Raw genomic sequence first — 13,306 nt, 5'->3', positions numbered from 1 at the left:
TCTAAATTAATTAGGACAAAATTCTGAAAAACTAGAATACAACTAAGACTTAGTTTGGCGTGGCTTTCTAAAATCACTTTTACGTAGAAAAATCTGTTTCGATCGCAAAATCTATGCCAAATGGGTGAAAAATGAAAAAAATTATGGTGGAAACGATGATTTCAAACCAATCGCAAAAGTTAGGATTTTTAACTTTTTTAGTTTCAACTTTACTCTGGAAGCAAATTATAATTTTACCTTTAATAATTCATGGCTCCACTCAATTATGTATTTACATTTTATTTTAATAATTTAATACTAACATCCTTAACAAAATAATTTATTTTAATTACTAATATTTTTTGTAATATTCTTTTCATCAAAACAAGTATTTAAATTATTATTTCATAATAATTTTATATCTACATGTTAAAAAGTATTGATCATATATTTTTTCATAATAAAATATTTCATATATAAAAATATTATTAGTGAGATATCTTAAAATATTTTTTATATTTTTATTATAGTTTAAATTGATATATTTTATATATTATATTATTAATAAGTGTAAATATAATTTAAATATTATATTTTTAATTTACAATATAATTTCTATAATGAACATTTTATCTTTTTAAATTCACTTCCAACAATAACTCCAAACAATTAAATTTTAATATGTATTTTTATATAACACATTTAAGAATTTTATTTTTATAACACCTTGAAAAATTACTTTTCAAAGCTGCGTCAAACTGATTCTAAAAATATATTTAATTTGGGTCAAATCATTTTTACCCGAATCATTTTTGACGCATACTTTCTAGTTTCTACTTTGATTTTCATTTTTCTTAAAAAAAAACATTTGTTTTTATCGATTGCCTTATAATAATGTTCTCTCTCTCTCTCTCTCTCTCCCATTTCTTCAACAAAATTCGATCTCCAAGATTTTTCAACTGTTTTTAATCTCTGAATCAGATCTCTTTAGCATAGGCTTATTCTTTCTCGTTTCTTTCTCAGTGTTCCATTTCGACTTTCAGTTTTAAAAGATTCGATCTCAGCCGTAAGATCTGCTTCTGATTTGTGAATCTTCAACAGTCGATCTGAACCACCATGGCGGCCGCCAACGCTCCCATCTCCATGAAGGAGGTCTTGACTGTATGTCTTCTCGTTTCACTCACTCTTTGTTTCAATTCAATTGGTTTTCATAGCGAATGCATTTCAATTTCAGGTTAAGCTAAACGAATTCTTGTTTAAGCCTTGTTTGGCCTAATATTTGTAAAACAAGCTTAGATCTGTATGGAACTTTCTGTTTTCGTTCTGAAATAGTGAAGACTTTGAGTGATCTGAGACGATATCGTTTTGTTTGCAGTTGCCGAGCATTGGCATTAGTCCTCAATTTATCACATTCACGAATGTAACTATGGAATCTGAAAAATATATTTGTGTGAGAGAAACGGCGCCACAGAATAGTGTTGTGATCGTTGATATGAGCATGCCAATGCAGCCGCTGAGACGGCCTATTACGGCAGACTCTGCTCTTATGAATCCGAATTCTAGAATCCTCGCTTTGAAAGGTTGATTATCTTAACTATCAGCAGAAGTTTAGTTAGTTTTATTGGATCATGTGAACTTTATATTTTAATTGATTATTTATTGGAAGGATTTGTATCAAATATTTCTGTTCTGTGTCTATCTTGTTGAACTTTTTCCTTATGTTGTTTGTTCAAGAGTCAAGTTGTGTAGTAGTGTTTTTTTCCCCGTAATGGGAACTTGTTCAAAATTATACTTAAAGACTCCTTTTGGTTGTTGACTAGCTACTTGCCTTTTGATTTCTAAAATGAACAAATGAATATGATAAGCTGTAACACCCTGTTTATGGCATCCTGGTGTTACTACAGTTTTTTTAGTTGGTAATTTTTTTACTCACTGTTTTCTGTATATATTGCTTGGGTTTCTGCATTTGCTCAACTTTTTGTTTTAGTTTTTCCATAACAGCTAGCTATCAACTTAGCACTTAGTAGTGATAAGTGAATTTTAGTTTCTTCCTACTACAAATTTCTGTCCAATAAGATAAGAAAAATATGCTTGAAATGCTAGTCATGATGTGCTTGGCATACTTGTAAAGATAGTACTTTTAATAGGAGAAAAAGTGCAATATCTTTCATTTTTTGTCCTTTGATTTTTCTCTTTCTCAATTGCTTTATACTCATTTGCTTTGACATTGCTTTTATAGCTCAACTACCGGGAACATTTCAAGATCACTTGCAAATATTTAACATAGAGATGAAAGCAAAAATGAAATCACATCAGATGCCTGAACAGGTGAAACAAATCTGCTGTTTTATTTTTTTAATTTTTCTTGTTATGGTTCCATTTTCTGTTAATTTCTCTCAACATTCATTGTTCCTCAATGATAGTTGATAGTGAACTTGATTGCATGAGCTTAGCAAACTGTTGTTGGTTCATGCCCAGGTTGTATTTTGGAAATGGATTAGCCCGAAAATGCTTGGCCTGGTCACACAGACCTCCGTGTATCATTGGTCAATTGAAGGTTAGATGTTATTATGTTAACCATTTAGTATCACAGACAGCTGTGCTTTATGCAGTTCTAAAATTGTATATATTTAGAGTGTTATCTACTGTGTAAATTGTTTTGGTGTTATGTGCCTCATTGCATCCTACTCCTGGCAGGTGATTCTGAGCCTCTTAAGATGTTTGAGAGGACAGCTAATTTAGCGAACAATCAGATAATAAACTATAAATGTGATCCTTCAGAGAAGTGGTTGGTTTTGATTGGAATTGCCCCTGGTGCACCTGAGGTATGTGGTTGCTGTATTAATGCCTCATTTATAAGTTTTGGGAATTTGAAAATTGAGAAATGTCAATTAGATCTTGTAGTATGCAAGAATAAAGAGCTTTTGAAGTATTATATACATGATATTTCCCTAAGCCAGGTTGTTATGGCTGTTATTTTTCCTATGGTTCAAACTGCTGTAGTGAGCTCTGTGAATTAATTTCTTTTGTCTCTTGTGGTATCATTTTGGGTTTGCATCCTTGATACTCCCATTTTAGTTTTCTTTTCCTTACCCTCCCATCACTCTACTTTTGGAAATATTATTTTTCCTTGCATAGTCATTATTAGTTATAAGTTCTATCTTCTGAAAACTACCTCTGCTGCCACTATAAAGTTCAGATTTTGATTTATGTGTATTGTTTCATTTAGAGGCCACAATTGGTTAAGGGGAACATGCAACTTTTCTCTGTTGATCAGCAGCGCAGCCAAGCTCTCGAAGCACATGCTGCTTCATTTGCACAATTTAAGGTAAAGGGCTTTCTTGTACATTATTTCAGAACACACTACAGATGCTGATCGGATAGTCAGCTTATCCTGTATACTTTGTTCTGCTGAGCAGGTTCCAGGAAATGAGAATCCTTCTATTCTTATTTCATTTGCAACCAAGAGTTTTAATGCTGGCCAGATTACATCTAAGTTGCATGTAATTGAGCTGGGTGCCCAGCCAGGTCAGTTTGCTATTCTTTGTGTTGCAACTTGCCTTCTCCTTGTCAGATACGAGGGTAAACTGATAGTATATTTAAATGAATACTAAAAGAAGTAAAAGGATTTTCCATTATCCTTTCTAGTGATGGAAAAATATAAAGTCCAATTAGAGTATGCTTCGAATTCTGGCAAGTTAAGTTGGGTCACTACTCTGTAATATTTGTAAGGTCCCAAAAATTGAATTTTGTATCTATATTTAGCTATCAATCCTGATCAAGAATATTCTTAGTTAGATTTTTTAATGCTTTCGTGTTTAAGGATTGGTTACACATTAACCATTCTCAAAATCAACATAGTAGCCATAATGTTCTGTCATGTGTCCTTTAGTCATATTTCCAATCTTCTAATAAAATGTTTATATTTATAGGTAAGCCGTCGTTTTCAAAGAAACAGGCAGATCTATTCTTTCCACCAGATTTTCAAGATGACTTTCCAGTCGCAATGCAGGTAGCATAAGATCCAGGATTTTGTATATATTATTTGCCAATTGATTATTTGTACTAAATAAGTAAAAATGATATAAGTTTCTGTTGATGTGCAGATATCACACATATATAGTTTGATTTATGTTATCACCAAACTAGGGCTGCTGTTTGTTTATGATCTAGAGACGGCGACTGCTGTATACAGAAATAGAATCAGTCCAGACCCAATATTTTTAACCTCTGAAGCTTCTGCAGTCGGAGGGTTTTATGCCATCAACAGGCGAGGTCAGGTGTTGCTGGCTACTGTAAATGAAGCAACAATAATACCATTTGTTAGCGGCCAAGTATGTTTTTGTGCCTCATTTTGTTTTCTGGTTTCACTAAAATGAGACACGGTGTCAAATGACATCATTTGGTTTTCTATTTCAGTTGAACAATTTGGAGCTTGCTGTAAATCTCGCTAAAAGGGGAAACCTTCCTGGTGCAGAGAACTTGGTGAGTGGATTGATTTGTACATTTTCTGGTCCTTGGTTTGTGAATGTTGCATCAAGATTATAATCAAGGGAGAAGAGCATGATGTTATCAAATTTTGGTTATCAAATGTCTGGCAGTCAGACATTAATATCCAGAAGAAATAACCTATATTAACCGGGAGGGATACTTTTGTGACAACTTTCTTTATGGATGTGATGTCTTCAATCTTTCTGCTATTTTTTTTATAAGAATAGAAGGCCTCGTTAAAAATCTTTCTGCTATTTTGAGATTGGAAACATGAAGTCTTTTGTCTTGATCCACTTTAGTACCCAATTTGTTTGTTTGTTTTCTTATTGCATGATTAGATTTAGTGATGCTGCATCTTTGTCAACAGTAATGTCTATATAAGATATTCAATTTATCTGTTAAATTAATTTTGATCATTGTTCTAGATGATTTTGTTCTTTGATGTTGACTCTGATTGTTGATATCTCAGGTTGTCCAACGTTTTCAAGAATTATTTGCACAGACCAAGTATAAAGAAGCTGCTGAGCTTGCTGCAGAGTCTCCACAAGGGATCCTTCGCACTCCTGATACAGTTGCCAAGTTTCAGGTCTCATTTTTTCTTTCTTAATCATGTAGATACTTGTTTCAGTGTTGTGACGATTTTATCTAAAGAAGAATCATTTACCCGTATTTGCAGAGTGTTCCTGTGCAAGCTGGGCAGACTCCACCACTATTGCAGTACTTTGGTACACTTTTAACAAAAGGGAAGCTTAATGCATTTGAATCATTGGAGTTATCTCGGCTTGTGGTAAATCAAAACAAGAAGAATCTTCTGGAGAATTGGTTGGCTGAGGATAAATTGGAATGCAGTGAAGAACTGGGAGACCTTGTGAAGGTTTGATCTATACCCACTAAAATATTGAGTCTGATTTGTGAGTTTTTCTTTTGCCATTTTCTAAATTAACACTTTGCTTCTGTTGTAGACTGTGGATAATGATCTTGCCCTGAAAATATATATTAAAGCTAGGGCAACCCCAAAAGTTGTTGCAGCTTTTGCTGAACGTAGGGAGTTCGACAAGATCTTGATTTACTCAAAACAGGTGACTGCTACCTTGATTTTCTGCGTTGGCATTTTCTATTGTGATGCTCTCCGACCTCCCTTTTTAATGCCTATCAAGTGGGGGAGTATTTTCCCCACTTGTTCTTTACATTTTAGTGAATGCATGCATCAATATTCCCAACTGAATTGTTTCCTCAGGTTGGATACACTCCTGACTACCTGTTCCTTCTGCAAACAATTCTTCGTACAGATCCACAGGTTTGTTTCCATTTCCTGTGGTCTTTAGTGTTTGGAGGCGTTAAGAACATGTAAAATCATATGATTAATGGATAGATATTTTCAAATGTGTTAAATCCCTTCCTCAAAACCTATTAGGTATTATGTCACTGTTTCTGAATATTATGATTTCTGGTTAGATTAAAAGCATTTTTATTGTTTGCCTACCTATAGATGTTATTATTATGGCCTTTTTGATGGGGTCAGATCTGTGTAATTTCAAGTAGAAAACTACCTTTTGGGTTGGGATGAGTTAGCAATTGTTTTAATTGCAGGGAGCTGTTAATTTTGCATTGATGATGTCTCAAATGGAGGGTGGCTGTCCAGTTGATTACAACACCATTACTGATCTTTTTCTTCAGGTTTGCTGCTTGTGGAATTGTTTGTAAAAAATAACATCACTTTTCCTGTCAAATATATGAGATTGTTTTCTTTGAATTTCTACCTTCTATTTTCAGAGGAACTTGATACGTGAAGCTACTGCATTTCTATTAGATGTTTTGAAACCAAATCTGCCAGAGCATGCTTTTCTTCAAACGAAGGTTATTTCTTTAAAATGCTGGTTCAGCTAATCTAATTTTTTAATAATATACTTATTTTATTAACATTCTTTTATCTGCAGGTCTTGGAAATCAATCTTGTAACTTTCCCAAATGTTGCTGATGCCATTTTAGCCAATGGGATGTTCAGTCATTATGATCGTCCCCGAATTGCACAACTTTGCGAGAAAGCTGGTCTGTATGTACGAGCTCTGCAGGTAATCTTGTTAAAATTAACACTTGTTGTATTGTGTCTGATTTTCTGCACTGAACGAATTCTATATCCTTGATTAAATGTAATGCCTCTTCTGCAGCATTACACTGAGCTTCCAGATATTAAACGTGTGATCGTGAATACACATGCTATTGAGCCACAGGTGCATGTTCACTATCTTTATCTCTGGGTAAAATTAGTGTAGAAGCTCCTGACATATTTTTAATAATACTTCTGTTTCAGTCACTTGTTGAATTTTTTGGTACTCTCTCACGTGAATGGGCTTTGGAGTGCATGAAGGACCTTCTGCTAGTTAATCTTAGAGGAAACCTTCAAATAATTGTGCAGGTAAAGGATGTTGCCTGATTGCATGCTAATTCTTTATAAAACACAAAAGGCTAAGTTTTGTCTGTGCAGGTTGCAAAGGAGTATTGTGAACAGTTGGGTGTTGATGCTTGCATAAAACTTTTTGAGCAGTTCAAGTCATATGAAGGATTGTACTTTTTCTTGGGCTCTTATTTGAGCTCAAGGTAAGTTACACAATAAACTCGATTTCCTTTGTTTGATGACTCAGAGGACAGTGATTTTTTAACTCGCTAAGATGTTTATTTCTGATTATGGGACAGTGAGGACCCTGATATACACTTTAAGTACATTGAGGCTGCTGCTAAAACTGGACAAATAAAGGAGGTTGAGCGTGTGACCAGGGAATCAAACTTTTATGATGCTGAAAAGACGAAAAACTTCTTGATGGAGGCCAAACTTCCGGATGCTAGGCCATTGATTAATGTTTGTGATCGATTTGGGTTTGTTCCGGATCTCACTCACTACCTCTACACAAATAACATGCTCCGTTACATTGAAGGTTATGTTCAGAAGGTTTGTGATATTTCTGCCTTATTTATTTACTGGCAGACGGGATGATCTTAATTTAGACTCTTTAAGTAATTGAGAACTTGTTTGCTTCTGTTGATAGGTGAACCCAGCGAATGCTCCTTTGGTAGTGGGGCAGTTGCTAGATGATGAATGTCCTGAAGACTTTATAAAGGGTCTCATTCTCTCTGTCCGTTCTTTGCTTCCAGTTGAGCCCCTTGTGGAGGAATGTGAGAAGAGGTACCCATCCACTGTTATTGTCTTTGTTTCCTTCCATCATTAATATGCGATTCTCATTTTTCGGCTTGTGATTTCCAGAAATCGACTTCGTTTACTAACACAGTTCTTGGAGCATCTTGTGAGTGAGGGAAGCCAAGATGTGCACGTCCACAATGCTCTGGGTAAAATTATCATTGATAGCAATAACAATCCAGAGCACTTCCTCACAACCAACCCTTACTATGATTCTCGGGTTGTTGGTAAGTACTGTGAGAAGCGTGATCCCACCCTGGCAGTTGTGGCTTACAGAAGAGGCCAATGTGACGAAGAACTTATAAATGTCACAAATAAGAACTCCTTGTTTAAATTGCAGGCTAGGTATGTAGTTATTTAATTTATTTATGATAAATTGATAATGTTTTCGATCTTTGTTTTTAAAGTGGCTTATCTGTCTATCATCCTTTGATCACAGGTATGTTGTTGAAAGGATGGATGGTGATCTTTGGGAGAAGGTTCTAAATCCTGAGAATGAATATAGAAGGCAGCTAATTGATCAGGTTGTATCGACTGCTTTGCCAGAAAGCAAGAGTCCTGAACAAGTCTCTGCAGCTGTTAAAGCTTTCATGACAGCTGACCTGCCGCATGAGCTGATTGAGCTTCTTGAGAAGATTGTACTCCAAAACTCTGCATTCAGTGGGAACTTCAATCTGCAAAATCTACTTATTTTGACAGCTATTAAGGCAGATCCATCTAGAGTTATGGATTATATCAATAGGTTAGATAATTTTGATGGACCTGCAGTTGGAGAAGTGGCTGTTGAAGCCCAACTGTATGAAGAAGCCTTCGCAATCTTCAAAAAGTTCAACTTAAATGTTCAGGCTGTCAATGTATTATTGGATAATATTAGAAGCATTGATCGGGCCGTTGAATTTGCATTCAGAGTTGAAGAAGATGCTGTTTGGAGTCAGGTTGCAAAGGCACAACTGAGGGAGGGGCTGGTGAGCGATGCAATTGAATCATTTATTCGCGCCGATGATGCTACTCAATTCCTTGATGTTATCCGAGCTTCTGAGGATGCTGATGTCTACCATGATTTGGTGAGGTATCTTCTGATGGTTAGGCAGAAGGTCAAGGAACCCAAGGTGGACAGTGAACTTATTTATGCCTATGCAAAGATTGATAGACTTGGTGAAATAGAAGAATTTATTCTCATGCCAAATGTTGCTAATCTTCAAAATGTTGGTGACCGCTTGTTTGATGAAGCTCTTTATGAAGCTGCAAAAATAATATTTGCATTTATATCTAACTGGGCCAAATTGGCTGTTACATTGGTGAGACTTAAACAATTCCAAGGTGCTGTCGATGCAGCACGAAAAGCAAACAGTGCAAAGACATGGAAGGAGGTTTGCTTTGCGTGTGTTGATGCGGAGGAATTCCGATTGGCACAGATATGTGGTCTTAACATCATAGTACAGGTGAGTTTACTTTCATGATGAATTATAAGTTTTAGGAACAATGAAGTAGATGATATGTTTGCATGTTCAGTTCCCTATTTCTTATGTTGTGTATTGGAGACCATTTGTCCATGATTATTTTGACCATTGTGTGTGTTGGTTTTTTAGGTGGATGATTTAGAAGAAGTCAGTGAGTACTATCAGAACAGAGGATGCTTCAATGAGCTAATCTCTCTCATGGAGAGTGGCTTAGGACTTGAACGTGCACATATGGGGATCTTTACTGAGTTGGGAGTTCTGTATGCCAGATATCGTCCAGAGAAGCTTATGGAGCACATTAAATTGTTCTCTACTCGTCTGAATATTCCCAAGCTGATAAGAGCTTGTGATGAACAGCAGCATTGGAAGGAACTTACGTACTTATACATCCAATACGATGAGTTTGATAATGCTGCAACTACTGTGATGAACCACTCTCCTGAAGCATGGGATCATATGCAGTTCAAAGATATTATTGTCAAAGTTGCTAGTGTTGAACTTTATTACAAGGCTGTCCACTTCTACTTGCAAGAACACCCTGACCTCATAAATGATATGCTGAATGTGCTTGCACTTCGTGTGGATCACACTCGCGTTATTGATATTATGAGAAAGGTTCAATTTTGGCCGAAAATTATCTATTTTGAAAAACAATAGTATTGACTTTAGTTTGATTTTAATTCATTTTGGGTTGACGAATGTTTCCTGGAATTTCAGGCTGGTCATCTACGACTTGTGAAGCCCTACATGGTTGCTGTTCAAAGCAACAATGTGGCGGCAGTAAACGAGGCTTTGAATGAGATTTATGTGGAAGAAGAAGATTATGATAGATTGAGAGAATCTATTGACTTGCATGATAATTTTGATCAGATTGGCCTTGCACAGAAGGTAACGTACTGATCTTACTTTTTTTTTTGTTTCCTGTTAGGTTAGTTTCTGATTCTGTTTCCAAATTGATCGGTTAGATCGAGAAACATGAGCTTCTTGAGATGAGGCGAGTTGCAGCATACATTTACAAGAAGGCAGGCAGATGGAAGCAATCCATTGCCTTATCAAAGAAAGACGACCATTACAAAGATGCAATGGAAACAGCTTCACAGTCTGGTGACCGTGAACTTGCCGAGGAGCTACTTGTTTACTTCATTGAACAGGTGCTCAAACTCATTCCTATGTATGGCATTAGGCCTTCTCGGTCCAGTAGACCTAATAACATGAGTTTGCTCTGTTACTCTTTGGGTGATGGTATAAGTCTTAAATCAGATTTGTTGAAGTTCTTAACAGAGGCTTTCCTATTGCGCTATGGTGATTCTTCTATTGCCATATTGTTGTTTTCTTTTGAATTGGACATAATTTCTATATCGTGTTCATTTTCCAGGGCAAGAAGGAATGCTTTGCATCGTGCCTCTTTGTTTGTTACGACTTGATTCGAGCAGATGTTGTTCTTGAGCTAGCCTGGATTCACAATATGATCGACTTTGCCTTTCCATATCTGTTGCAGGTGATTGCTTTGATGCTTTCTTCGATCTTGTGTTCCTTCTCGTTTACACTCTTTTTGGTTTTGAATTAATTTTTACGAGTCTATTTTTTCCAGTTTATCCGCGAATATACTGGCAAAGTTGATGAACTTATCAAGGATAAGATCGAGGCTCAAAAGGAAGTAAAGGCTAAAGAGAAAGAAGAGAAGGAAGTGATTGCACAACAGGTATGGATTATATCAACTTGGAATGTCGAAATGACAACTCCGTTATATCGAAAAAATATTTATAACTACCCTTCATTAGATTAGCAACATCTTTGATGAGTTCAACGATAATATGAAATGTCCATTTTTCAATTTCAGAACATGTACGCTCAGTTGCTACCTCTAGCCTTACCCGCACCACCAATGCCAGGCATGGGAGGAGGTTTTGCTCCACCACCACCACCGTCGTCCTCGATGGGAGGAATGGGAATGCCTCCAATGCCGCCTTATGGCATGCCACCAATGGGAAGCTATTAAGTCGTAACAGGTTTGTGCCAGATGAAGGTTTTTGTGTAGCCAAACCAAGTGAGTGATCCAATCCATGTTTACTGCTCCGAGGGAAAAAGAATCGTGGTTCCATTAGCGAGCATTTTATCAGGCCTGGACTCCGAGTTGTTATTATTATTATTATGGAACCGTTGCTATTTTTTGTGGTTTCAAGTGGTGTGGTGGTATATTCCTTTTTGGTGTAGCAAAGGCATTTTTTGGGTGATTAGGAGATGGGTAAGGGTTTTATTGCATTATTTGTCGTAGTATTTAAACAAAAAAAGATTTAAAACACAATTTGTTTAATCCCATGATAGCATCTAATTAGTATTTAAACTGATAAAATGTGTTGATTTGCCTAATTCCATGACAGGACATTTAAACCAACAAATAGAAAATGGGGTTTAATTTATCTATTTCAATACTAATGGAAGCTTAAGAAGTAGTTAACTAAAAAAATGGAGGGTCCAAAGTCCGTCCAACTATGCAGTTTAAGCAATTTTCCAAACAAGAAAGAAAAAAGAAACTAAAAAATTGGGAATATAATATAATAACAAATAACAATAAATCAAACATTGTATTCTAATAATAATGCCATGTTAAACTTTGATAATATTAATATTCCTTTAATTTTACATAAATTAATGATTTATTAATATAAGATCTACTGCGAGAATCGAAGACCAATTATACCTTTTTTAAGTTATCTTAATTTTAAAAGAAAATTCTAAAATAATTTTATTTCTCTTCAAAAACTACCATTTTTCTTAGAATTCTAGTTCTATTCCATATTCCTTCTAAACAAACTTCGAAATAAACATAATTTTCCTAGAATTTACCGTGTTTTCTTCTTACACTCCAACCTTTTTTCCAACAAAACTGTAAAAAAAAAAATCATGTTTTCAAAGAAAAATTTTAACCATTTATCTTGCATCGACTATAAAGTTTTGTAGGCGTATTTCATCGTACCATTTGATATTTTGAGGATGTCAAGATGATGATACATCGAAAAGTTAACTCTGTTCCAGATCTATTACAAATTTTCAATGAAATATTGGTTAATACTATAAAAATAAATAATGAATCCAGTTGGAGATTCTTAATCAATGATCTGACACAAAATTTATTCTCTCATCACAACAATGGTGACACAAAGTAATTTTGTTGGTTTGTCAAAAAGATCATCGACGGAAGATATGATTTTGAAGCAAAGTTATAAATTTATTTTCAATTGAGTTTTACGTGAAAATTGCTGATAAAAATCGAAGGAAACATTGTAAGTAAGTAAATTTATTATAATTAATAAAGTTAGGTTTATAGTAATTTATATGGTAAATAAATTATTGAATTGTTATCTTTGTATAACTGCTACTAAACTTTAGGATAGTTTGTTTTGATTTTTTGTCTTGGGTTAAAATAAAACCTACTTATAAAGAAAACGAGTCTATGATTTAGTTAACAAAAATTTAAGTTCATTTCTTGTCACAGAGATTTACAAACAACAAGCAACAAAAGACTAAACTTATAATAGAAGAATGTGGTGAAAAGTAAAATTGGACTATGATTATATTTAAGTTAGATTTAACTAGATTTAATATGATTGAGTTGGAAGACGATACGATTGTATTGATAAATAACATAATCTTAAACTTGGTGTCACAAGATTAAAATACACGAACTTAAACGATGAAATTTAAGTCTATCATCCAAGTTAATATGCAAAACTACTTGACTAAGCACTGAAAGCTTAGATAAGAACTTGAGTTAAACATCAAAGAGAGACACCAAGATCACTAAGAGAGACCCTAAAGTCAAGAAAAACAAAAGGATTCTAGAGTAAATGCTTAGTATTTGGAAATAATAGATGATATAAATTAGATGGTAAAGATTTGTATTTATAATTGAGTCACCTTACAATTAACAATTCAGATTAATTTACATTGACGACTAAGATGAAAGCTCACCTACCGTAAATCATTTACGCATAATATCAAAAAATGTCTTTAACGTTTGACTGAATAGTCACTTTAATCTCTATTTTTGTTAGAGTACTTTAATTCTTAACATTTCATTTTAGGTCAAAATAATTCATTCCTAGATGAATAAAGCTAGTCGATATCTTGAGATGACGTGACAATTTTATATGACATCATGCGATATGATAGTACCACATGT

The 13,306-nt window shown here is 34.7% G+C and overlaps 1 protein-coding gene across 1 annotated transcript; it reads left to right on the top strand.

Moving 5' to 3' along the window:
- Window positions 1-910: 910 nt before the first annotated feature.
- On the top strand, window positions 911-11,122 carry LOC120200611 (clathrin heavy chain 1). The gene is made up of 30 exons (XM_039201412.1): window positions 911-1,140; window positions 1,355-1,559; window positions 2,219-2,307; window positions 2,458-2,536; window positions 2,677-2,804; window positions 3,209-3,307; window positions 3,399-3,507; window positions 3,912-3,991; window positions 4,086-4,313; window positions 4,399-4,464; window positions 4,940-5,056; window positions 5,147-5,344; window positions 5,433-5,549; window positions 5,708-5,767; window positions 6,061-6,147; window positions 6,244-6,327; window positions 6,408-6,542; window positions 6,639-6,701; window positions 6,782-6,886; window positions 6,956-7,068; window positions 7,165-7,417; window positions 7,515-7,651; window positions 7,730-8,008; window positions 8,103-9,105; window positions 9,253-9,738; window positions 9,841-10,011; window positions 10,089-10,274; window positions 10,499-10,621; window positions 10,715-10,825; window positions 10,964-11,122. Exons 1-30 carry the CDS (start codon window positions 1,096-1,098, stop codon window positions 11,120-11,122), a joined length of 5,115 nt encoding a protein of 1,704 aa, XP_039057343.1. The 5' UTR covers window positions 911-1,095.
- The last annotated feature ends 2,184 nt before the right edge of the window (window positions 11,123-13,306 follow it).

Source organism: Hibiscus syriacus, unplaced genomic scaffold (assembly GCF_006381635.1).
Source record: "Hibiscus syriacus cultivar Baekdansim isolate YM2019G1 unplaced genomic scaffold, ASM638163v2 tig00006230_pilon, whole genome shotgun sequence".
Lineage (NCBI taxonomy): Eukaryota > Viridiplantae > Streptophyta > Magnoliopsida > Malvales > Malvaceae > Hibiscus > Hibiscus syriacus.
Note: the sequence above shows the minus strand (reverse complement) of the source record. Positions and strands in the feature narration are given on the sequence as shown.

What these genes read in the sequence shown, in the direction of transcription:
- LOC120200611 (XM_039201412.1), top strand. Translation starts at nt 1,096, where the DNA reads ATGGCGGCCGCCAACGCTCCCATCTCCATGAAGGAGGTCTTGACT. An exon ending in GTGGAGGAATGTGAGAAGAG is followed by an intron (nt 7,652 to 7,729) that starts GTACCCATCCAC and finishes TGTGATTTCCAG; the next exon opens with AAATCGACTTCGTTTACTAA. An exon ending in CCTTTCCATATCTGTTGCAG is followed by an intron (nt 10,622 to 10,714) that starts GTGATTGCTTTG and finishes TATTTTTTCCAG; the next exon opens with TTTATCCGCGAATATACTGG.